We start from the raw sequence: 27,673 nt of genomic DNA, 5'->3' as shown, positions 1-27,673 counted from the left end.
AATTAGTCCACAACAATGTCTTTCTTTGATGTTTGCTCTGTAGAGTTCCCACACTGTTAGGCTGCTTCATTGCAGAACTTAATTTATTCTTTCCTTTAAGCATAGGTCAAGAAAAATGCATTACAAACCAGTTTCTCTTTAAGCAGAATTAAGTGTTATAATAATTTAAAAGATACGATTTTAAAATGAGCAAACATAAAGTCTAAAGCTTATTTCCTTTTTTCAGTATTCTCTTAGAGTATACAGTTTGTTATCTGTGCCTCTGTTAACGTGTCAGTAGTATATGCCTTTGTTTTCTAAAGATATCTGTTGAAGATTTCCTTGTTTTTGCCTTTTTACCTCTTGTGCTATTTTTTGTGTCTATCAACATAATAAAAACTTTGCATCTTATAATAGGTGGTAAAGATGGCACCTCTACCTTATATAAGACTCACAAGATTATTCTAGACTTAGAAAGTATAGCCATGCTTATGACTTCATCGTATTTTTTAAAGAACAATTGAAATTTAACTTTAATTATATTATAGTTAGAGAGTATGACAACCGTTTTTACCTTAGCACTAATTTATTGATTTGGGTAATTAATTTGGTTAAATCCATAGGTGTCTTTTTTATTTTCTTAGAATAATGTGTTGGACTTTGTTAACACCCACAAATATAAAAAAGAATAGAACTATGAACTTCATGATTCATAAAATATGCTTTATCTGTCCCTTTTGTTATTTTTTTTTTTCCTGAGGCACTTTAAAATAAATCCCAGACATTATGTCATTTCAGCCTTGTATGAGTTTTTTATTTTTACTTAGCCATAGTGTCATTTTTACACCTAAAAAAATAAGCAATTATTACTTTATACAGTCCAGGCCATATACAGATTTTACCAATTGTATTAAAAGTACATTCTACTGTCAGTTCGTTGAATCAAAATCCACAAATTTGGTTGGTTGAGGCAATTTGCTTTTTATTGATCAGATTTTTAAATCCTGATTACCCAGGTCTTCCAAAGATAGAATCTTGTACAGCTGAAACTTATTGGATTTTGTTAACCAATGTCACCATAATAAATGAATGAACAAATGATAGAATCTTATTTTAAAAACAAAGCAACATAAACCACTTTTACTGCTTCATTGAAAGACAAAGTGAAATGTGCTGTAAGTAAATGAAGTACATAATAGAGTGCCTGATGAAAAATTGTCTTTTTCAAATAGAAAAATCCCTTTTTCTCAAGCAGTGCTACTTTAACAGTCTGTATTAGTCTTTAGTAAAGCCCTTTGCTTTGGTAAAGTTTAATGAGGATGGTCTGACTTATACAAAATAGGATCCTTTAAAAAGTGTCTTTAATACCAATTTGTAGCTGTACAGGCAAGTTTTACTGTAAGAAAGCAGAAACTGCCAAAATATTAAACTTTACAGTATAGCATACCTCGTTTGTGAGCTGTCTTCTTCCTATAACCTTGCCTGGACCTCAACAAATTGGGACCTGCCTTTGTTTCTATGTCTGTGATTTTCGAATTGATTTGGAAAACACTTAGCATAAGTGCGTGGAAGCATAAGCTTTAGCATCTAAGAAAGCCGGATTCAAATACCAGCTCTATCAGTTACCAGCAGCACTCTGTGGAACTCATTTTAACTGCGCTTCTTAGTTTTTCAGGAAGTATTTATGTCAAGGGAAATATAATTGTACTCCCTTATACTAAGCTAATAAAACTTATGCCTTATATTATATATATATATAATCCAACACTGGAAAGTCACTGTACTTCCTCACTTAGACCAGTACTCTATTCTGTGGTTTCCCATGACCTCGAGTAGCCAGAGTTACAAAACTGACTTTCTCCCTGCTCATTTGTATATAACTTCTGCTATGTTGCAATGTATCCAAGTGAGAAAAATACTGTATGACTTTAACAAAAGTATTAATATGGATGCATTTGTTTTAGATTCTTAATACACAGTAGCTGTCTAGTAAAAGGCAAAAAATCAGTCCCTTTTTGTGAAAGTATGTTTTCTTTTGGCCCATTTCTTGAATGATGTGTGCCAAAAGAGTATTTTATTAGATAACATCCACTAGCAGTTACCATGTGCCCAGGACAGTGCTTTACAACACTCCTTTCTAAATCCTAATAAACAGCTCTATGAGTTAAATGCTACTTTTAACCACAGTTCACAGATGAGGACACCAAAATGGTAATTAACTTGCCGGAGATCACAGGTCATGAGTCTAGTGAATAACCGAGCTGGAATTTAAATTTAGGAAGTCCAGCCCCAGACTCTGGGCTATTTATCACTATGCTATTGTTTATAATATAACCTCTTACAACAAACTTAAAATCAGGAAAAAAATTTTATAGATGCATAATTGACATGTAACATTATATTACTTTCAGGTGTACAACATAATGATTTGATATTTGTAATAGTGCAAGATGATCACCACAGAGTCTAGTTAACATCAGCACCATACATAGTTAAAACTTTTTTCCTTGTGATAAGAACTTTTAAGATGCGGTCTCAGCAACTTTTAAATATACAATATGGTATTATTAACTATAGTTTGCCATGCTGTACATTATATCCCTATGACTTATTCATTTTATAACTGAAAGTTTGTATCTTTTGACCCCCTTCATCCATTTTTGCCTACCCCTCACCCAGCCCCATCTCTGGTAACCACCCTTTGTTCTCTGTATCTCAGAGCATTTTTTGTTTACTTAATAAATAAGTGAATGCTAGCTATTCTAATCTGTATCTCAAATAATGAATTTGGAGTTTTTAAAGTTTAAGAATGTTTCAGGGATTTGTCCCAGAACACTATCCATCTTTTCTGTAATAATGCATGTCTTAAATGGAAAAATTAAATTATATGAATGGGTTAGATAGTTTTAACTTCTAATGGGTGGTTATGATGTATAGATTACTTTTACATAGTAAGCTGTAAAGCTGTGAGTCATCTGGAATAAAAGTCACAATAATGAGTTCAAGTCCTACTTCTTCTGTTTTCTAGACACATGAGTTGAGGCAAGTCACCTATCCTCTCTGCTTTTGTTGTCCACCATCTGCTACTTCTAAATAAAGAGGGTTTTTTGGAAGTGCTTTCTAGAAATATAAGATGCTTCTTGTTCCAATCATCTGGCAACATTTAGATCATCAAGAAGTGGCTAGGTTTAGAAAAATTAATCTTTTCATTATTCTGTCTTTAGAATTGAAAAAAATTATCTCTTTGCATGTGAATTATGCACACAAGCTCGGTGTATTCTCAGTATTTAGTAGAGGGCAAAATAAAATGTAAAGTTCAATGTATACTCTAGAGACTATGTTAAAATTATATATTCCTTTTAAGAAAAGTCGAATGACATTTAAATGACATTTTTCTGTCCTACAGAAACCAAAGACAAATACCAAAGTAATTTGTAAGCGCTGCAAGGTAATGTTGGGAGAGACCATGTCATCAGGTAAGAATTTCATAATAAAAAAGCCAAAATGGTTGCCTTTTTGTTAAAAAACCAATAGAAGAAGATTTTATAGGAAATATATATATATGAAAGATGGATGATTAATATATGTTGTAGAATCAATACTCTTTAAAATAGAAATCAACTAATATATCATTCAAAAGTCTAAGAACATTGTGTATTTGACCTTTATTAGTACATAGTGTTGAGTTTTGAGGATTATGAAGTTGGGTTATTTTTAATGTTTCGTATCCTCTTTGTAGATATAAAGAATAGCATAAAGTTTGTACTTGAATCTGTCTTAAAGAAGATTGGAGGTTTTTTCTTAATACAACTTCTCAGTTAGAAGAGTTGGTTGCCAGAGATGATGGAGAAATTGCTTTCTTTGGCTGCCCTCTGCCTCAGGGCTAAGTATGGGAGAGAACCTGTTGAAATGGAAGAAAACACATTTTGAGTTTTGTACTCTGTTCCTTGTTCTTTTTCCCAATAATGTTAATTATGTTTTCTATAAAGTCTGTGTTATACCATTTTAAAATATAATAATGAAAATCCTGATAATTAAAATGTATCACTAAAGATAGAGTTTAAAAATATCTAGACCTACAACATGCTGTGTTAATTTTGTGGGTGATGAATAATTGTTTTAATATAATTAATTAGAAGTTGTAATTTCAGTGAAGCTATTATACATAAGGGAAAGCAGATGGTGGTAATTTTTGTTTTTTAAATCAGAATCTTGTAAGTAGTTACATTCTCAGAGTGAACATAAAAGGAAGAATGGGTAGTAGTAAAGGATATTATTTTTGGAGAATGAAAGCAAACCTCCTAAGCAACAACTTCGAAATTTCGAGTTAAGTAAGGTGAATTGAGTTTTAAAATTCTTTTCATTCCTCACTGAAGCCCAGTCAAAACATTAGTTAGGGAATAAAAAAAGATTTACATCTACAGAGGCGAAGAGAAATGGAGAGGAGAAAACAGTGATGTAAACAAGAAGTGTAAGCAAACTCTCTTTGGAAGCCGTAAAGCTGAGAGACATGTGGGAACACACTCATAAGTGTCTGGGGAGCTGCAGCCTCGGTGTCTGCAGAAAATCATTTGGATGAGGAATGAGCCAGTACTCACCGTAGAACCCTAGAACTGGTCAGAATTTGGAGGCAAAAACACATTACAAGGCTATTTTCCAGAGGTAGGGCTTAAGTTTGTCAACAGAAAGGGCCCACTAAATATCAAGTATAATTAATGTAGAGATGTCAGGGAAGCTACTCAAAGCCACTTCATTAAATAATTTCTGAAAACTAAGGATGAAGTTTCTAGAGAGAAAAAAGCAGGTATTGGAAAAGGATTAGAAATTAGAATGGCATTGAACTTCTTAATAGCAGTGCTGAAAGCTAGAAGGTAATGAAGCAATACTTTCATAATTTAGAAGGAAAAAAATATTTAACCCAGAATTCTAAACACAGACAAATCATCAATCAAGTGTGAGAATAACAAATACATTTCTGGAAAAAGGTTTTAAAATAAAGATCATATATATATATATTAGGATCATATATATATATCATATATATATATTTAAAGATTATATATATATATATATTTTAGGAATCTACCTTAAGATATTTATTACCAAAGCTAGATAAGAGAAGACATGTGATTTAGGAAACAGATTATTCAACACAGGAGAGCAGATAAGAAAGTTTCAGGGTGAGGGATATGCAGCAGACCTAGAGAGTCACAGCCTGGATTGAATCAAGGGGAGAGAAGATTACAGTAAAGACATTTTCAATTGTAAGGTGAAACAAATGCTTTGATTCGTTTGACTGCATGTAACAAATAATCGTGAGACAAGTCACTTCATAATATGAGAAAAATTAGCTAAAGGTGCTTGGAAAACTAAACACACAAAAAAAAGAAAGCAGAAAAACAGAAGGTTGAACACTTCGGAAACATTGCCAAGATGTCATTACGATTGTAGTAATGTGAACACTGAATATCGATTTAACCAAAAATCTTTATGATGTAACATTAGTATATTAGGAGGTCGATATGTGTGAGTGTGTGTGGTGCAGTGTAAGAGAGCTATTTTTCCATTTACTCTAAAAGTGAATTAGTAGGACTCCACTTCCAAAAATGGTGACATAAAGAAAATGGACAATTCCATTCTGCAGAAAACAAGTACAAGACCTGTACTTGTACAAGTTCAAAAAATTCTTAAGACAACCACTGGAAGACCAAAATGAAGCATTGATTTGAAAAGTGTTTAGTTCTGACAAACTGCTACTGGATTGGGTTAGAATGGCAAATTTTTTATCTTTTTGCTTGGGGGCATTGCCAGTCTCCCTATCCCAACCTGGGCAGGAAAATCCCACATCTTTATTGAATACAGGTGGTAGATTTGGTTCAAGTTAGGCAAAAGAGAAACTAGAAATTAAAGAGTGGGATTTTAGGAGCAAAAGGACCATTGAAGTGCTGAGATGATAACTCTTCATGCAACTCTGGCTGACTGGTAAACTGTACATATACACAAGAGATGCCAGAATCCTGTAATAATTGAAAGATTGGGGAGATTTGCAGATTTGCTGTGCCTTAGATTGCGTTCCTCAATCTACACACAATTTGGGCAGCAGAAAATGGAAGGAAGCTTGAGATATTTGAGCAGAACTTCTCCCCAACTTTGCTCACAAAGTTTAACGCTACAGATATAGTAAATACTAGGGAACCAGCTAAACAAAATAAAACTGAACAGAGCCATTAGTGGCTACACACTGTGGAAAGACATATTTCACAGTTTGAATCCAGGCTAAGTAATTGACTATTATATCTATAAACTGACTACACTTAAAAGAACAAAAGAAAATTTAGAATTGCTACATGTACTACATATGATCTCTAGAAATTATTAGAAATGCAAAGAGACAGAAAAGAGTGATAATCAAGGAAAAAAATGGAACTCAATAAACAGGTACTAATAAGTGCAAATACTATATTTAGCAGACAAAGATGTTGAGCAACTATTGTAAATATGGCAAAGAAATGTTAAAAACCTATTGAGTGAACTAATAATAAATCTCAACAAATTGGAAACTTCAAAGAAAGAATCAGTTGATAATTATAGAGCTGAAAAGTACAGTAACTGTAAAGAAGAATTCACTAGATTAGTTTAACCACATTTTTGAGATAAAAGAAAGAAGAAAATCATTGAACTTGAAGGTAGATTAATGGAAATTAACTGATCCAAAGAACAGAGAAAAAAGTCTAAAGCAAATGAACAGAACCTCAGAGATTTGTAGGACAGTATTGTGTTTTAATAAATGTGTAATTGGGGTCTTGGAAGGTGAGGAGAAAAAGAAAATGTTAGAAAATAAAAATTTGTAGGAAAAATGGCTCAAATCTTGGCAAATTTGGTGAAAAATATTAACTTTCAGATCCAAGAATTACAATGAATTTCAAGTAGGATAAACACAAAGAATACTTCACCCACACACATTGTAGACAAACTGCTAAAAACCAAAGATGAAAAGAGAATCTCAAAAGTAGCAAGAGAAAAAAATAAACAACATGACATATTGGGATGTCATGTTACAATTCATTAAGGCTGGCTTCTTATGGAAATAACGACAGCCAGAAGACATTAAAACGAGGTATTAAATGTACTGAATGGGTGAGCAAGAACACTGTCAACTATATTCCGCAAAACTATCCTTTAAAAAATGAAGGCAAAATAAGGATTGTTCATATAAATAAATGAAAATAATGCATTCCTAGCAGATATTCTGTACAAAAAAATGCTAAAGAAAATTCTTCAGGCTAAAGTGAAGGATACTAGATGGTAATGGGAATCCACAAAAAAGAGCAAGATAAATGGAAAATATGTGAGTAAAGTATCACAAAAGCAAACTCAAGAATTTAGCACAAAACATAAAGCCACTTATCCCCTGCAATTTGCCAGTTCTCTAAAATTAGAACTTTTATTCTGATTGCCTTGATAAGTAAGAACAAAAATCAAAGACTGCACAAGATAGGAACCTAATAAGTGACTGTCTACAAAAAATGACACCCTAAAGAGCCATACCCTCACAGTTAAGGTAAATCAGAAGTAGATTAGCCCTGTAGAATTATAGATAGGTATCAATCCTCTGAGACTAGGGAATTTCAAGTCTTGAACTTGGTTAGTCTACCTTGTAATAGACATAACACAATGCACCTGGCAATATCAAAAGCATTTCACTTCTGGAAGAAAATACCTTCATTGTGAAACTCATATTATTCCCCCAAATAATTTGCCAAGTATAGTGTTGACCATACAACCAAAGGTAAATAAGCAAACAAGTAAACTAGATTTTCATCAATAAGAACAAAATCAGCAAACAAAAATGGACTTCTTTTATTAGAATTACCAGATGTAAACTGTAAAATAATCATGTTTACTATATTTAACTATTTAAAGACAGATTTGAATGTATCAAAAGAAGAAACTGTAGCTGTTTAAATGTATTGACAGGAAAAGGAAACTAAAATATTTGGAAAAATCCACAATAGAATTTTTTTCCCTCTCTTTCTGATTACCTCCCCACCCCCATCCCCCACTTCCACCCCTGACCTACGATTGTTACCGTCTCCCTTATTTTTTTTTTAAGAACTGGATCTCTGAAGGTGGGGCATCTCCTCCCACACACTGGTGGCACATACCTGGGGCCTGGCGAATCCAGGGCGTAGCACACCCAGGGCCTGGTGCACCCAGGGTATGGTCCGTGGCTCCACCTGGGGTGTAAACCCAGAACCTTCTGCATGTAAAGCACACATACTAACCACTACACTATGGAATCACCCCCCAGAATTTTTTAAAATGTATTATAATTGAAATTTAGAACTCAGTGGGTGGTTTAATGACAGACTAGGTCCAACGTGGAGAAAGAATTAATGAACAGAAGATAGATGAGAAGAATAACCTGTAATCTAGCACAGAGATAAGACCAAAAATATAGAAGAGACAGAGACATAAAACACACCAAGAATATTTAACGTGTGTTTAATCAGACTTATAGAAGGAAAAGAGAAATAGAATGGAACATAGGCAGTATTTGAAGAGAGAATTGCTAAGAATTTTGCAAAAGCGATGAACAATAATTCAAGAGATCCAGTGAATTCTAATCAAATGAGGCCCAAGTAAGATCAAAAGGAAATCTATAGATAGGCACTTCAGTGATACTGCAGGAAAATTGAAAAAGAAAAAAGGAGAAAAGCTTAAAAGCAGTCAACCTAGGATTTTTTATCAGGTGAAAATGTCCTGTATGAAAGAATCAAGACAAAAATACGTATATTTTATGACAAAAACTAAGATAATTCTTCTCTAGTGGTCGATTTCTTATTAAAAGATATTTCACCTCTATATCATATCGGGTAGAAGAAAACGATCTCAAATAGGAGGTCTAAGTTCAAGAAGGATTGGTAAAGAAAGTAGTAAATACGTGGGTGAATATGTGTCACCACTAAATATTAACTATAGAAAACAATAATAGTATCTTGTGGGATTAAAATTATAGAATTAAATTATATTTTAGTAATAGCTTGGAAAAGGGATCACCTCATAATGTTAAAAGGTTCAATTCTGTATCTAATAACATGACTTCAAAATAGTAAAAGGAAAATTGGACTTCATGAAGAAATAAATTTGTCATCATGGCTCTAGATATAATAATCTGTTAAACTATTTTTTTTTTGCATTTTCTCTGTTATATTGAGCAATTAAAAACATTTTCAGAAAATATTAGGAGTAACTTCCCATCTTATTAAACCAATTAAAAATTATTTGGTAGTTATAAAATAGTTATGTGGATGCAAGGTATAGCATGAGGAGCATAGTCAATAATAGTATAACTCTGTATGGTGTCACATGGGTACTAGATTTATGGGGGTGACCACTTTGTAAATTATATAAATTTCTAATCACTGTGTTATACACCTGAAAGTACTATAATATTATATGTCAACTGTAATTGAAAAATAAAAATTATTTTAAAAAACAAATATAGAAAGACAAGATAAACTTAAAAAACAATAATAAAAAATAGTGAAGATCAAACAAGTCATATCAATAAATGGAAACTGCTTAATTTACCTATTTAAAAAAATTATTTGGTACATTATTTTTAATGACTGCATAGAATTCTCTTCCCTAAATACATGTGCAATTGTTTATTTGATCCAATTGTCCTCAAATTTTAGACATTTAACTTGTTTTTAGTATTTTTCTATTATTATTATGAACATCTTTATAGACAAATTTTTGCAGATATGTATGAGTATTCCTTTGAGATAAATTCTTAGATGTTTAAGGTGTCAAAATATATAAACAATTTTAAAGTCTTTGCCAAGTGGTTTTCAAGAAATCTGTCATTTTCAATTTTGACTGCCGTATGTGAATGCGTGTCCATTTCTCCATGTCTATAAGAGCTGTACTTTATTAAAATTATTTTATTTATTTATTTCATATTTAAAATATCTCATTTTAATTTGCATTTCTTTTATTACCAGTGAGAACAAATATTTTTCATAGATTTTGTAAAACTCCAAAATATTCATGTTTATATTTATTTCTATTAGGTTATTTAGTTTATTGTTTAACTTTTTCATAAACTAGGTAATTAGATAACCAAATTTGGTGAAAATTGTACATTTATAGACTCAGTGAAATTCTGGGTAAGTAGTAATGTGAAGTTCATAGCATCTGTGCAAGGGCTTTGGGATACTATGACTAAAAAAGCCTTTTTCAATGACTTCCAGGTTTGTGGCTACTGTATAGAAATGAGGAAACCAAATGACCAATTTCTAGATAAGTGAGCTGTAGCTATAATGTGCTAATTTTTATGATCTTTCATATGTGTGATCAGAGGCTTGCTGCACCAGATTCACTTGGGGCACAGTTTTCTGAAATGACACTGAGATATCTGAAGTCTCAGGAATATTTCTTTGTAGTCATAAGTACTTTGTCTTCATAAACTAAGTCATTTTTTTAAAAGTCTGATTGTTGATTTTACCAGTATATAGAATATTTAGTTTGAATGTCATAATTTGGAACCAATATGCCCACAATAAAAATGTTGTATTGGTGAGATTTTTAATTTTCTTATTTTTTGTTTCTAGAAACCATTAAGTTTTATATGACAGAGATAGTGATTCAGCCATCCGAGAGAAATTTTTCCATCATACCAAGGTACAAATAGAAAATTAAGTTTATTCTGTAATTTCAGATGTAGGGAGAGATGGATATAATTGTTTGTTCCAGAATTTATTTTTATTGATACCTTTCTTTATTTGGAAAGGTTAGTTAAAGCAAACCACACATTTAAAAGACTTGAGGATTTATTTATGGTTTGCTTACATAACGGTATAGTCACATGTGCTCATATAAACCTAATTCTGAAAGGTTTTTGTGGTTTCTATGTGCTGGATATCCAAGGCCTGCTGTGTTTTTTTGTTTGTTTGTTTGTTTTTAAAATAGTTCTTAGCCACTAAATTCATTAGTGTTTCTTTTCTATGAATCTCTTGTTTGCAACTAAAAGTTAGCTATAGTATGTCTTTATTTCAGCTTATTTATAGATGTCTAAAATTATGGCGATTTGAACATAACCTTGAACTTTATCCTCCCATAAAGCCTTTTATTATGTACCTCAGATATGACATTTTGATGGAATCCAAATAGAAAATATTATAGATAATACCGTTGCATCTTTGGGAGGAGATTCCTCACCTTTTTAAACTTAGTTATTCACTGTTTAATGCACTAAAGTACAAATGGAATATTGACAGTCTAACATAGTATTTTTTATTCATTAGCAGGAATAGTTAGGTATAGGGTAGATAATGTATTAAGGATTGGAGAATAGGATATGAGAAAACTGGAGCAAACAGTTGTGAGGGAATGGGCAGCATATAGAAAAGTCTGGCATGCACATGCCTCTGTCTTTTAGTTACCCTGTGGGTATATTTGGCTCATTTTGCCAGTTAGAGTTATTATGAGAAGTGCATTGTGAAAATTGATTTCTGTTTAAACAGGTCTCAGTTTGTACAGAGCATTATTGCCCAGTGTCTGGTGGAACTCTCCTCTGCTAGAAGCACTTTTAGATTCAGTATCCAAGGTCACGACAGCAAAGTGTACATCTTGGTAAGAAATTATTTCACCTGGCTTTTTGTAGCCTAGTAATCCAGTCTCAGAAATTCTTTAGTTTTTGCCATTCTTTTTTCTTAATTCTCAGGTCTTGAAAGTAATTGATCAAAAACTTGACTGTGGATGGTGAACACACAATGCCATATACAAAAGATGTATTCTAGAATTGTACACTTGAAACCTATATAATTTTATTAACCAGTGTCACCCCAGTAAATTTTAATAAATAATAAAATGATAGTCCAAAAATTGAGGTTTTAATATCAATTTAATTCACAAATCAAATTCCCTTAATTTAATAACAAACGATGAAGTGCCTCTACATTCTAGGTACTAGGGATTTAGAAAGCAATAAAACCTGATTCCTGCTCTGTAGAAGTTCACACCACAAAATAAAGTTTTTCACTTTCAGTTTTGAATGACTTTTCTTTGTCAGTATAATAATAGTTCTTTCATTTTTTTTTCTATTTGATAGTCCTATGTATGTTTCTTTTTGTTTGTTTATTTGTTTTGTGGTAAGAACAATTAACATGAGATATACTCTCATCACAGATTTTAAGTACACAATACAGTATTGTTAATGATAGACACAGTATTGTATAGCAGGTCTTCAGAACTTAATCATTTTGCCCAACTGAAACTTTATACCCTTTGATTAGCAACTCCTTATTTCTCCCTCCCCCTAGTACCTGGCAACTACCACTCTCTACTTCTATGAGTTAAACTATTTTAGATTCCTCATATAAGCGGAGTCATATAGTATGTGTCCTTCTGTTTCTGGCATGTTTCACTTATCATAATGTCATCAAGGTACATTCGCGTTAAGACATATTACAAGATTTCCATGTATGTGCCACATATTCATCTATTCATCCGTTGATGGACATTCAGAATGTTTCTACATCTTGGCTTTTGTAAATAATGCCGCAACAAACATTTACGGATTGTTCATTGAGTGCAGATATATTTTTGAGATCCTCATTTCAACACTTTAATGTTTGAGAAGTAGTGCCAAGTTTTGGAAGAGAGGCTGTTGCAATTAGCAGAATCATCCCCTATGTGTATCACAAGCATCTAATCTTATTGCTTCCATTAAAAAATAATGTTTTGCAGAAAAGAATTTTGGACATGTATGCAAAAAATTCAAGAAGCAGGGCCCAAGCCTCTTCTCTGCCTCTCATCTCTTTTATCTTACCAGTCAACATCTATTGAGCACTTTTTATTGGAAAAGCACTGTTCCAGGTGATCAACGTAGAATAAAAATACCTTCAAGGAACTCAAAATGTACTAGGGGAACAAGGTAGCTAAAAAGAGTGAGGGGGTTGAGATTATTATTAGGCATGGCTTTGTCTCTGGCCATCCGTTATGGCAACTCCATGCTTCTGTAATTCCAGATAATTTCCATCAAAGGGGAAATATTTTCTGACTGAAGTAGATACTAAGTATATCTCATAGTCTGAAATCAGTTCTAATTTTCTTTTACTGCAAGATTTTCAAATTAGAAATCAGTAGGAACTTTTTAAACTTACTAATATATAATTAATTTTTTTAATTTTTCTTTTTTAAAAGTAGTGCATTCTTGAAACACATTCTGCTATATCATACTATTTGAAGTAAACATTAACAGTTTGATATGTGAACTTCAACATTTTTTCCTATCTATATACCTCTATACATATACCAATAGGTATTTATTTGTAAAAAAAAAAAAAAAATCTTGTGATTAGCATTTCTCTTGAACATGCTTCCTTCACACTACAATATATAGTGAGGATTGTTTCTTGTTAGTATAAATATAGATAAATTTTGATTATATAGCTGTTAAAGATGGTGCCACAACAAAAATCTTTGCACTTATATTTTAGTATTTCTTTAGAAACAAATCTTTCTAATCTAATACTGTATTAGAATTTGTGCATTTTAAACTCTGATAATTATCACCTTCCAAAAAAATTGTATTAATTTATCCCTTAGAGTGGACATACACAGTGCCCCACCCAAATCCCCTTTCCTTGGCCAGATCATCCATATCTCAGCTGCTGAGCATGTTGGCTGCTAACGGCTCACAGTTGTGCTCTACTCCAGAGACTGCACCTACCTAACAGATGCTCCCTTGACCAGAGAGTTTCTTGACCTCCACTGTTCCCATCCCTGCCCTGGTCAGCCCACTGCAAATGATTTGACCCTGAGGTACAAAAAGCTGAGGTCTCCTGTCTCAGAGTAGGACAAACTGTAGGTGTGACTTATGCTCCAGAGCTCCCTGTGGGATCAGGCTGTAGACTCCCAGCTGAGCTCACATCCCTGCCTAACTCCTTCCTCTGCCTCATCCTGTTTCCCTTACTCCCTTTCTTTTGAGAGTATTCCCCGAATGAATCACGTGCATCCAAATCCCAAACACTCTTCTACCAGAAGTGTGTAGGAATACCCATCCAAACCCTTCTTCTCAACTGTGTGTTTTCAATCTTTTTGTGTTTGCCAATTTGACAAGTGAAAAAGGGGTGACACTAAAATTTTACATTTCCTTATTACTATTTATATGAACATTTTTATATCTTTAACATTTATATCTTATGTTAATTCTGTTCATATTCTTTACCTGTATTTCTATTGGGCTGGATTTTTTTTTCCTCATTGATTTCTAGAAGTGCTATATAGTATAGATAATAACTTTGTTATATAGGTATTAAATATTTTCTCCTAGTTACTTTTTTTAAAAACTTTATCATGTCAGTCGTTCTACCACAGTTAAACTTTGAAAGACTTACCCTCCTTAAAAATTATGTACATGATTCTCTTATTTTTTTTTTCTGGTATTTTTATAGTTTTGGTTTTTTTGAGAGGTAGTATGAGATATGGATAGGGTAATACTATCCTTATACTTGGATTTTTCTCTCCATGTCTTTAGCTATGGCTTTTAAACTCAGATAGTTTGGTGATTGAATCTTTGGGAAGTTCCAAAAATATCAAAAAGTTTTCCCTATTGGAAGACATATCAAAGGCTGATTCCATTTCTGCTTTGAATGCTGTCAAAGTCCTCTACCAGCCATGCATCAAAAGCAGGAACAAAGAGTAAGTTGTACTTTTGTTTTCTTATTCTACATTATGTTTTATTTTCTGTTGTCATGTCAGTGTTAAGAAATTAATGAACTATATGATACTGTACTATTCTACTCGAAGCTTCTAGGAGTCATACTGCTAAATATTATGCTTTCAAAGTAAATTGAATTATGACAGATGATTCATGCTAATGTGCAGAAAGCTTGCTTTTACTGAAAACAATTGGTCTTTTTCTTGTAATCTCAGCTGTCTGTACATATGGCTGCAGTACTAAATCAGGCTTCAACAACTATGAATATTTACTGATAAGCACTTTCCAGGCATTCCACAGTAAACAAACACAGTCCCTGCCTCTTCAGATTGTCATTCCAGTAGGGGGAAGGCAGATTATAAACAAGACAAAAAAAAAAAAAAATCAAAGACTAGTATTGTTTTTACTGTGATCCTGTTTAAAGGCTTCTAGCTCATTTAAACCTAATGATACCCCTGTGGGGTAGGTGCTATTATCAACTCCATTTAGAGTAAAGGACAATAAGACACCATTACTCAAGTGAAATATGAAGCTAGGTGAAGTAGTTTGGGAGAGTAGAATGGGTGTAGGAAGTTATCATTATATACTGAAAAGTCAAGGAAAGTTCCTCAGATAAGATGATATTTAATTGGAAAACTTGAAAGAAGTGAGGGAGTGAGCCATATCTGAGGAAAGAGCATTCTCAGCAGAGGAAACAAAAAGTGTTCTTATTTCAACAAATTGGAAGCCTATACTTGTCCTGTACTCTCACATGGGTTCGATCAAATTTATATTAAGAATAGAAAGATCACAGTCTTCTTCTGGGAAGTAAGAAATAAAATTTTTTAAATTATTGCTTGTCTTTTCTTTTTTTAATTATGCAAGCAGTATAAATCATAAAATATTCAGAGACAAACATAAAGTAAAATATGGAAGTTCTCCATCATTTCGCTCTCCAGAAATAAAAAGTATCTTGTATATTCTTCCACTTTTTTATTGTTTTGCATTTTAACATAATTTGAATGTATATTTTTTTATACTGAAAAAGAAAAAAAAAAGCGCTGTCTCTTGAAGATTCCATGTCAGTCCTCAGCATTTTATGGATGTACTGTAAATTTACCATTTTTCTATTGATAGATAGTGGGGTTGTTACTTTTGTAGTGCTGTAATTAGTATTGCACTGTGTGTTGTACATTGTTTTGGGATTGTGTATACTATTTTTGTAAGAAGGATTTCTAGAAGTAGAACTGCTGAGTAAAGGGTATGGCATTTAACATTTTGATAGGTAACATCAAATTGTTTTTGCAAAAAGGCATTACAAATTTATATTCCCATCAGAAGTTTCTGTAAATGCCCATTTCCCTGCATCCTCACCCAAACTGCTATTTAGATTTTTGCCCATCTGATGTGAGTATAAATGAAATAGATTTACTTGGCTATCCTTGTGTTTTATAGAGGCATAGTCAGAGATTATGGCTTATGTGTTTGATACTTTGGGGACTTTGTTGAGGTAATTGTGTGTGTGTGTGTGTGTGTTCTAATACATAGTCAATTTTTAAGCCGTTCATTGGTTATAGTCTCTATTGACTATATGTTTGTGTACCATTACATATTTAGATTTATAAAGTCAAGTTTATTAAAACCTTTTAGTTTCGTCTTTTATGTGAGATGTAGATTTATGAGAAAGGATGTTAAATATCACACTATGGTTATACAAAAGTCAGTTTCTTCTGGTTTTGATATCACTTTTTGCATTATACATTTTGAAGCTACGTTATTAAGTATATTATTAAGATTTGTGGCATGACGACTTGATGAATTGCATATTTTATCAATGAGAGATTTAGCTCTCCTTTCATTTGACAATATTTTCCTTTAATTCTAATTTGCTTGATGTTAATATGGCTATATTTTGACAGTCTACTTTAATAGTAAATTTAATTTAATTCACACTTATCGTGATTATTGATATAGTTGTACTTAGTCTGCTCTTTTACATTGGTTGCCTTCTCTGTGTCATTTCTTTCTTTTGGTGATTTCAAAGTAAAAATTATCTATTTCAAAATGATTTTTAGTAGTTAACCAGCAATTTTTAACCTACATACTTACACTTATTTTTTTTTGTAATCAATATCTAGATTTAATTATATCCATACTCTTCAACAGAACAAGAAAAGACCCTTAAGGTTTCACATTTCTCATATTGCTCCCTCCCTCACATGCTGTCTCCCTATGTTGAGATCATTTGTGATTCTAATAATGGTGGCAGTTTCTTCTTTAAAAAGTATCAAACCGAAGCTCTACCCCATTTGCTTACCTCTTACTTATATTCATGCATCTTGACCATAAATGTTTTTATATTTTTATTGTATAAGTCTATTTCCATGAAAATGTTTAAGGGTTTTTTAATGTTTTAAATATACTTACAAATAATATTTTATTGCTTGTATCTTTTTGCTGTTTATTTCTTTTCACTCCATATTCTTTGTTTCCTTTTTGATTTGAAGGATTCTCTTTAATACTATTTTAAAACTTTGACTATAGTCAGTTCTTAAATGTCTGAAAATGTCTTATACGTATTTTATCTCTGAAAACCTTTAGGATTTTCTCTTATTTATTTTTTCTAAAGTTTCATACAGATGTATCTAAACATAAATGTTTATTCAAAATTTTCGCTGTGTCGTAATCTGTTCTTGTCTGACAGATGCAATATTTTATCAACACTTATGAGAATAGTAATTATACTTAAAGTCTTTTGTTTTCTCTAGTAACTTTTTCCTGGGTGATAAAACCTCTTTTTAAAAAGAGATACTGTGTTTGATGCTGCATGGTGTTGCTTCTCCTAAATGTTTGAGGATTTCACTAGAATCTTCCTAGGCTAAGAGGTAAACTCTTTGTGAGTCATGACCTTGTCTGTCTGCTCATTACTTCATCTAGATGAGTTCTTGTAGAAGTATTCAAAAAAATACAATTTATGTTTACATTTAACAAAACATTTGTTAAATGAATGGTACATGGTTTTCTGCTTATCTTTGTATTTAATAATTACTGTTCATCCATTAGGAACTGTAGATCCTTGTTACCATAGACTGCCTTTATAGGTTAGTGAAAGAGCACTCAGAGGATATACTAGTCTGGCTGGGCCAGTTTGCCTTTTAACAACTTTTGGGTATTAAGAAAAAGGAAGTGGTGGTAGATTCAGTTATGATGATGAACCTTGTATTCATTATTATGAAGAATCCTTATACTGCCTTTCTTGAGGAGTGTTACAAGAATCAGTGTACCTCTCCCATTTTTTCATTAATTCCTAACAAACCCACAAGACATCAGAAACATAATGACTATTGTGGATTTAGTTAGTGGATTTTTTTTTTTAACTCAATATGTCTTGTAGACAAGTTGACATACAATAAACGAGTTTGATTATTTCAGTTTGCCTGTTTTATGTAACTACTTTTGTTGTGCTTTTTCTCCTGTTCCTGTTTGAACAAGAACAGGAGAAAACTCACAGAATGCTTACACAACTTGGAGTAGTTCCCTTCCCACCTTTGTGTCCTATAAAGGTGGGAAGGGAACTACTCCAAGTTGTGTAAGCATTCTGTGAGTTATTTACTTTTGTCTTTTAAGGGCATTAGTTTCTTTCTTTTTGAGCATGATTGAGCAAACTGTAGACTCACTAGCATATTTTGGCACATGGGGTGGTGCATTAACTATTTTAATCCAGTTGGCTAGAATTTTTTCTAGTGGAAGTATGGATTACCAGATGGCAGTCTAAAAGAGGAAAATAGCAAATGTGACTATGGTTTTATTTCCTTGAGCACACACAAAAAGTGGCAGGTAATATTTTTAGAATGTTCTTTCTTTCTAGCAATAGACACACATGTCTCTTAACATTTCGAGGTCTATATTTTTAGACCTCAATTATCCTACAACTCGCATTCTTAGTTTGCATATCAGAGTTTAGCTACTAAATATTAACTTTCTAGCTTTGAACTCTAAGTTAACTCTGCAGTTTAATTTTGCTAATTCATCAGTCTACCTGTAGCCTCACATTCTCTAGACATTTTTTGGTTGTCACAACCAAAGAGGTGTTTAATGGCATCTAGTAGGTAGAGCTAGGGATGCTCTTAAACATGATAAATGCATCAGAGAGCCCTACAACAAATAATTATCCAGCCCCAAATGTTAATAATGCCAAAGTGGAGAAACCCTGTTCTGATTGTCTCCTAAAATCAAGCCATGTCTACCTTTTCCCTTGAGTTGTCAAAGCCCACGATTTTCTTGAAATTGTATTTAGGGCTACAAATAAGAGAAATTTTACTATGGCATAAGCCAAAATCTCTATAATCTTACATGTTAACTTTGTTAGAATAAACAGAATAAGGGATAAAATATAATATAAATGTTTATTGTTACACTTTTCTCTTTTTCTATTAGAGAAACATGAAGAATCGATTTATTAAGTGATGAAGAATTTCATAGGTACCAAATCTTCTGTTCTAATATTTTACGAGAAAAGAACTTAGGGAAATGTAATCATTAAATGTAAATAAGTGTTGTTGTTGTTATTTTTCTCTTAACCTAAATTGAATTCTCATCATTATGTAAGTTGCATGAGTCCTAGTATTATTACTGGTTATTCTTTCCACCTTTTTCTAAAGATATCCAGTTTAGGAATCTGGAGAATTTGAACTGAGAAGAACTATTCTATGTTCTACTATTCATAGCATTTTCTTGTAAAATATATTGAGAGAGAAATGTTGAAGGTATGTTAAATCCACCTCTAGTTTTAGTAGAATTTAGAAATTAAATTTTGTAAACTAACTAGGTTTATCTCTGTTCATATATATTGGTAAATATTGCTTCTAAAATAGAAGTGTTATTTTTGCCTTAAGGTTTAATCATTATTGCTTTTTCTAATGAAATAAAACAAATATAAACCACACCTATATATATCTCATATGTATAAAATAGTATTAATGATTGCTCTTATTTATGAAGTAGTATTTTTTTTATTTATTTCAGCAAGAAATTTGAAATTCTGTTTATTTTTTTATTGTGGTAAAAACCACATAACAAAATTTACTGTCTTTACCATTTTTAAGTCTATAATTTGATAAAGTTAAATATATACACATCGTTGTAAAAGAGATTTCCAGAACTTTTTCATCTTGCAGATCTGAAACTCTAAGCTCATTAAACAAACTCTTCTTTTCCCTCCTTCCCTAGCTGCTTTTAACCACTATTCTATTTTTTGTTTTTAAAAATTTGACTATATTTGTCTGCTAGGGTTAACAAAATACCACAGATGAGATAGCTTAAACATTAACAGAAGTTTTATTTTCTCACAGTTCTAGAAGCTAGATGTCTAAGATCAAGGTGCTCTCAGGATTGGTTTCTAGTAAGGCCTCTCTTCCTGACTTGTAGATGGCCACCTTCTTGCTGCGGCCTCACATGGTTTCTTCTCTTTGCTCATGGAAAGAAAGTGAGAGAGAAAGATCCCTTGTGTCTCTTCCTCTTCTGACAAAGACAGTAGTCTTATCAAATTAGGGTTCCATTCTTAATGACCTCATGTAACTTAAGTACTTCATTAAGGGCCCTGTCTTCAAATACATTGGGGGTTAGAGCCCCACTTCTATTCATATTTAACATATGAATTTTGGAAGGACATAATCAGTTCATAACATTGACTGTTTTAGATACATTATGTAAATGTAATAATATAGTATTTGTCTTTTTTGTGACAGACTTATTTTGCTTAGCATAATGTCATTAAGGTTTACCCATGTTACACCATGTAACAAAATTGCCTTCCTTTTTAAGGCTAAATATGATTGATTGTGTGCGTGTGTGTGTGTGTGAGAGAGAGAGAGAGAGAGAGAGAGTGTGTGTGTGTGTGTTTGTGTGTGTGTGTGTGTGTGTTTCTATAACTTTTTCTTTATCCATTCATCCCTTACTGGGCATTTGGTTTACTTCCACCTCTTAGGCATTATGAATAGTGCGGCTATAAACTTGGATGTACAAATATCTTTTTGAGACCCCGTATCAATTATTTTGAATATATATCCAGAAATGAGATTTCTGGGTCATATGGTAGTTCTATTTTTAATTATTTGGGGCACTATCATACTCTTCCATGGTGATTACAGCATTTTATAACCCTACCAACATCCTTGTCCACATCCTTGACAACACTTATTATTTTCTGTTTTTTGATAATAGCCATTTTAATGAGTGTGAGGTAATATATCTCATTGTGGTTTTCATTTGTATTTCTCTAATGATTAGCGATGTTGGGCATCTTATCATATACTTGTTGGCCATTTTATATCTTGTTTGGAGAAATGTCTGTTTAAGTCCTTTGCCCATTTTTTAATTGGGTTATTTGATTTTTTTTGTTGTTGAATTATAGTTCTTTATATATTCTGATATTAACCCTTTATTGGACATAAGACCTGCAAATATTTTTTTCTTCTTCTGTAGGTTGCCTTTTCACCTTGTTGATTGTCTTTTGACCACAGAAGTTGTTAAGCTTGATGTAGTTCCACATGTCTATTTTTACTTTTGTTGCCTGTGTTTTTGGTATCATATCCAAGAAATTATTACCAAACTATGCTTAATTTTGATGCTTTGTACCTGATGTGGCAAAGGCTATCATTGCCTGAAGTACTTTGGAAATAAAATTAGGTAATGAGATTTAGAGGAATTTGTTCTTTTGATTGATAAAACCATAAAACAAACCAAATGTTAATTTATGCTAATTTTATATCCAGTAGAATATCAAAACTTTGTTTGATAATTGCATAATTTGCTAAAACACTTCATGTTAACTTATTTGGATGGTATGTGTAAATGTTGGTAGAATGAATGAATGAATATGCAAATGCATGAGTGAAATGATAAATGTCAGCAATCCCTTAACACTTTAATAAGACTTCTCACGTAAATGTCTTTTACTTCCCCGCATCCAGGTGACATTGTCAGTGCACTTCAATTAGGGACATTTGCTCTGCAGAGTACAATAAACTTAAATTTCAGATACGAATATCCAAATATTATATTATGTAAGTGAGGACCTGAGGAGCAATAAGAGAAATACATACAGTCAGTTTGTTAGTTGGTGATAGAGCCAGAAGTAGAGCCAGGTTGTCATGATTCCAAATTCAGTGCTTTTTTATCATGTAGTCCCTCACCATAAAACTTTAGGAGATCAGAAAATGTCACGATAAATGCATATTCTTCCTCAAGAGCAATTTCTCTAGAGGTTAGAATGTGTCAGGGTTTTGATTATTCCCCAGAATATACTGCTTACCATATACTATATTCAGTGAATATTTATGCATCTTAATATGTAATATCAGTAACAGAAACTTCTGATTTATGGTATGTTGATATCTGCTCTGATCAGAATTTAAGGACGTAAATGTGTTTTTTTTCAGAAGTCTGTTGCGTGATCTTCTCAGAACAGGCATCCATTGAGAGGAACTTAATCTAAAAATACAGGAAAGTAATCTGATACCTCTGGAAAAGTATAAATGCTTCCTTGGAAAGCACTTTTCATACATTTGTCTGCTAGTACCATATTATTACCAAGACTTATGCATCTAGAAACCATTCTTCATTATGAAGGAAGTTAACTACACACTTTGGTTTTTAATTGGTAAAAATCCTTCCTTTGAGCAGAATGTGTAATACAATGGCCTAAATTCAAACTTATTTTATTTGGAATTACTGAACTATCCATGAATTCACTTAGAACCATTAAAGAAGATACAGGAGATAAGATCACGGCATATAATAAAAGTGAACTTTTTCCCTTTAGATTCTAGTCAAAGCAGGTTTCCTGTGAAAAGTAATTCATCTCTTGGGATTACTTTCTTGGAGGGAATCTGGATTCCTTCCTCTAATGAAAGAATGTGAGACAGATATAGTTATGACCTCTGAGAGTAAAAAGGAGCAGGGGACAGGGATCAGATAAAAAAGAAAGGGGAATGTATATGTGAAATAGTTTTGTTGTTTTTCTGTGTTTTCTGATCATTTGTTAGGTATTTTTATGAGTTAGACCTGAAGTTGTTGTATTGACCTTTTACATCACAAGGGTTTGGTTTTTTTGTTTTTTTCCTCTTTTTTATTACCTCCTACTAGACTTAGTATTATATGTAATTCTGAAGCAGAAGAACAAAGATTTCTGCCATAAAGGAACTTATAGTAAAGTTAAGGGAACATGGCAAATGCTGTATATATATATTCTTTCAAAAGACCAAAATTTACATACATGCTTAGGAACAGATTTTTATGGAAAAGAGTATTCTTTCGCTGAATTGAAGAAAATAGAAAAAAAGTAGAAAGTGCTCTCCTCTACTCTTCCCCCCACCCCAGTAAAAGCTGAAAAGGGAAAGCATGCATGTTTTCATATAGTGGATTCAACGGATTCAACGGATTCAACGGAGCTCTAGTAGGCTGCTGCTGATGGAGTGGTATATGGCTTGAAGGGGGCTTGGGGTGTGGGAAGGGCAGTCATCTGCCCACAGAAATGCTCCCATTTGTCTGTTTAGCATATTAGGTTCTCCTCAAAAGCTTTTGTTTGAAGAAAGGGTTCTGCAGCTAATAAAAAAATGTTTGAGAACCGCTGTTCTCTGTGCTATGCATTTCATCAGACTATGCTTGAAATCACTGGGTCATAGCAAAGTTACTACTTAAAAAATCAACCACATTGAGATAGGTCTAATTGTTAAAATGGTCTTCTTTTTATTGAGCTGAAATCTGCCTCCCAGAAACTGTCATCCAGAGCTACCAAAAATTATCTGCTGATTTTTGAATATGACAGCTTTCAAATATTCAAATAATCTGACATTCACTCTTAGATTTTCTCTTTTCCAAGCTAAACATCCTCAAAGAGAATGGTTTTAAGCCTTCTTTCTTGTGCAATCTCTTTTTTTATTTGTTCATCTTTCCTATTACCATCTTAATTGCCCATAAGGAGCTGTTGCCCCAGCAACGTGTCAGCTTTACATATATAGGTGAATTGAAGAGAAGCTAGAGCTAGGAATTTCTCCTACACGGCTGTCTGAGGTAATTTAAATGTAATGGGAAGAAGACGTTTTTAGTGGTACTAGACAAGAGAGACTAGATTTTAAAAATCATTGAATTTGGACATGAAACAAAAGTCTTCAACCTCAGGTACTGAAGGCATTCATTCATTCATTTAACAAATACTTATTAAATGCATAATACTATACTAGGTGCTGGGAATGCAATATTGAGCAAAAGAAGTCTGATGCCTTATATCATAGACTTTGTTAGAGTCTAGTGGGAAGGACAAATAAATTTAAAATTGCAACCTGATCAGTGCTATGAAAGAGAGGTACATGGTGCTATGAGAGCGAATCATAGGGAGGCCAACCAAGTCAGGATAGGATTCCAAGAAGAATTGAGACTTGACTGTTGTTTGAAGGATGAGGATGGGTTAACTGTGTGTCGAGTCTGGAGGCAAGAGGGGAAAGCAGTACAAAAAGGCCTGAGGTAAGGGAGAACACAATGAATACAAGGAAGGTATGGGAAGAAGGCCAAGGTAGCTTTACTGGAGAAAGCGAGAAACAGAGATAAGGTAGGAAAAAGCCAGACCAACTCAGGATCCTAAAAGACATTTTAAAGAGTTTTGCCTTTGTGTTTATCCTAAGAACAATAAGAATCTATTAAATGTTTTATTTAGAGGGAAGGGTGAGATGGTTTAATTTATGCTTCAGAAAGATTATTCTGGCAGTCATTGGTTATGGTAGATAAAAGAGGAAGCTATTCCAGAAGCCCAAGAAAAATGATAATAGTGGGTGATGTTAACTGAGATATATTTGAGACATATTAATAATATTGCAGTGTTTGCTGATTGATTGTATTTTGAAAATGGACCGCTATTTACTGGGATAAGTAACAAGGGGAAAAGATCAAGTGTTAAGAAATCATGAGGCTCAGTTTTATACATGTTGAGTTTTGAGGTACATTTGAGTCACTCAAGAGAAAATAGCAAGTAGAAAGTTAATATATAGACTTGGAATTTAGATATTGCACTGGATTTGTAAATTTGTGGGTCATCTACGTATTGGTCATAATTGAAGTCAAGGGCATGGATGAGATATACTTGAGTTTTCTGAATAGAAGTGTCTCTGAGTTGAAATAAGAGTTATGTAGACACTATTGACTGCCATTCCCACTTTTCTTTTCTTGGGATTAATATTTTTGTGTTTTCTGTGTATCTGTACTCATCTTTTTTGTTAATTTGTTATAGACCCCCCTTTTTAAAAAGTTTAAGGGTAAATATTGTGGTTTTAATAATCTAGTAATAATATTAACGATCACTGGTTGAGCTTTTATTATGCATCAGACTTGTGCTAAGTATTTCAATACATTATATCATTGAATCCTCATAACATCTTTGTGGGGAAGTGCTGTGGGTACCATCCTTTACAGAAGAAACTTAGGTTACTTACCCAGTGAGGCACAAGATGTAGTAGACTTAGGATTCCAAAACAGATCTGTCTTCAGATCCCTTGGTTATGTCTGCCACGTGTCCATCTTGTGCCACTGTTTGCAGACTAGCATCTAAAACCACCTTCTGCAAAGCAAAAGTAGTGGAGGAAATGAGTATATTAACTAAGCACTACTTTCGATCTCTTCTATTTATACCACCATCAAACCTCTTTATAAGCCCCCAAATAAGAGTACTTAATCCACTCTTTATATCCCCCTAATGAAGCCTAAACCTGGCTACTGCTTCTAAAGCTAATTTCGATTTCTACTCTTTTTTCCCCTGCTGTTTACAAACCTCAGTCTTAATTAACTGCCCCCAAGCCCATCTTAGTTTCTTTCCATATCACCATGTACCCATGAATGACTTCAAACCATTTGGCCCTTTTCGGTCTGACCCCGTTTCCTCTCTTTTCTACATTTGACTTGCACACTGGCCTCCTTTGTAAATATTTTTTTAGTATTCTTCATACTGCATTCTCAGTTAGGTCTCCTACTTGATCTGCTTTGGACTGCTTTGGACCTAATTCCAATAGCTGCTTGTACACTCACTCCATCCTTTTTCCAGTGGGGGTAACTGACTTAGTCATTGTAGAAAACTGACTTAGTCATTGTAGAACCTCTAGATCCACCTTGGCTAACCAGCTTCTTTTTAACTCGTTGTTAAAAACATTTGGTCTATGTTTAACTGCAACAGAAAATCGAACTTTATGGATTGTTTAGAAATGCCTTGTTCTTAGCAAAATTCTTACATAAATAGTCAAGGTGCTTATAGATACATTTATACTATTAGTTCACTTTACATGTAACTCCGCAAATGTGTTCTATAAGAATAGAGAGAACCTCGAACAAGATTTAAGTGACCATGCTACTTTCTAGGTGGAAAAAGTCGGTCATGTGGCGTCTTCATGATACAATGTATGTCTTAAATTTAATAATCTTGTCTGTTGTAGGACTTTAGCACACTGAAATAAGACAGTCACAGGAATGATTAACCCCATCTGTAGCTGGGGCTTATTGGTGGGCCATTTGATAATTGAGATGACCTGAAACATTTGGGCCACTTGGAAGTGGTTGAAGGCCACTTGACATTTTATGCTGGGAAGAGTATGGGACTGGAGTCACACATGAAATCTAGTCCCACAAATTCCATTGACTAAATTATACTGCCAAGCCAAGTGACAGCCTCCTCACTGTGCCTTAATTTCTGTATCTTTTGGGATACATATATTTAACATCCTACAATTCAACAACTTTGGACACTTATAAGCATTTTAAAGAGTGTAATCTCTAGCTCTTTATTGTGTTTAGTTTGTCCTATAAACCAAAGACTTAGTTTTCTTTTCCTACAAGTATTTAATGAATGCACTGCTTAGCCTCAGATTCAATTCAACAGACATTCACTTAGGCTTCCTGTGTGTAAAACTTTCTACTCGGAGACCTAGAAGATAAAAAGATAAATAAGAATTTTTACTTTCAGAATCTCAGTGTTTAATCTTGGAGACTGAAAAATTACATAAAAGATCTAGAAGGTACATGCTATGTCCTATGATAGACAAACAAGGGGCTTTCTAATTAAGTCTAACTAAGGAAAATTTTATAAAGAAAGTAGCATTTGATCTGAGATTTAAGGATGGAAAGATAATGGGAACAGAAGGATGAAGAGGAGACAGCCTGAACAAAGGTGGGAAATTGTAGGTAGGATACATTTCCTAAAATATATTTCAAATGATAGTAATAGGTTTTTGTTGAAGAAAAAAGATACCGTAGTCAATACTAAATGATATTATTTACATGCAGTAATTGTTGCTTATTATTTGTTATTAAACAAATTTGCGAATCAATGAAATTGTATATAGATATTTTACAGCATTACTGCTGAGCACCTTAATATTCTAAAGTTCATTGTGAATTGCTAAGAGGAACATGTAGTACTTAGCACTTATGAATATTACATGAGCACAGAACCCTTTTGCATGGGAACTATGAATGACTATAGAAAGAAATCTTCTGATATTAATTGAACCAAAGTTGGATAAGAGTTTAAGAAAGAAAGAGGTCGGAGACTGTATATACACACAAAGAAGCCACTTTCTATGTCCATCGGTAGATGTCAGTGTATGCTAGATATAGCTTGGTTACATCCAGCAAGGGAACAGATTAAAGGCAGCCATATGTTGACTTTCTAAGAGTGCCTGTACATCGAAGGAAGGGAATTCATAAGAGAATTTATGTTGATTTACAATTTTAAGGTTAATAAGTTTTAAGCCACTTAAATAATGGATTGCACTTTGCTAATACATATCTGTCCAATTGTATGCACAGATAAGTTGAAAGATTTATTTATTTGTTTATTTTTTTGTGCATTTGACTAATATAATAGTGTGTCGGGCGATAGGTACATATTAATGAATAAAAAGTACAAAACTCTCGCTCTTGCAGAACACATAATCTAGGATTGGG

The 27,673-nt window shown here is 32.9% G+C and overlaps 1 protein-coding gene across 3 annotated transcripts in view; it reads left to right on the top strand.

The window, feature by feature from the left end:
• Positions 1 to 27,673, top strand: part of UBE3D (ubiquitin protein ligase E3D) — a 143,792-nt gene that overhangs the window by 22,518 nt on the left and 93,601 nt on the right. For all 3 annotated transcript variants that reach the window (XM_036219739.1, XM_036219738.1, XM_036219737.1), the window contains exons 5-8: positions 3,386 to 3,455; positions 10,599 to 10,668; positions 11,511 to 11,619; positions 14,528 to 14,691. In XM_036219739.1, the coding sequence (XP_036075632.1) occupies positions 3,386 to 3,455; positions 10,599 to 10,668; positions 11,511 to 11,619; positions 14,528 to 14,691 (413 nt within the window). The remainder of the gene's footprint in view (positions 1 to 3,385; positions 3,456 to 10,598; positions 10,669 to 11,510; positions 11,620 to 14,527; positions 14,692 to 27,673) is intronic.

Source organism: Rousettus aegyptiacus, unplaced genomic scaffold (assembly GCF_014176215.1).
Source record: "Rousettus aegyptiacus isolate mRouAeg1 unplaced genomic scaffold, mRouAeg1.p scaffold_m13_p_1, whole genome shotgun sequence".
In the NCBI taxonomy this organism is placed as follows: Eukaryota; Metazoa; Chordata; class Mammalia; order Chiroptera; family Pteropodidae; genus Rousettus; species Rousettus aegyptiacus.
Note: the sequence above shows the minus strand (reverse complement) of the source record. Positions and strands in the feature narration are given on the sequence as shown.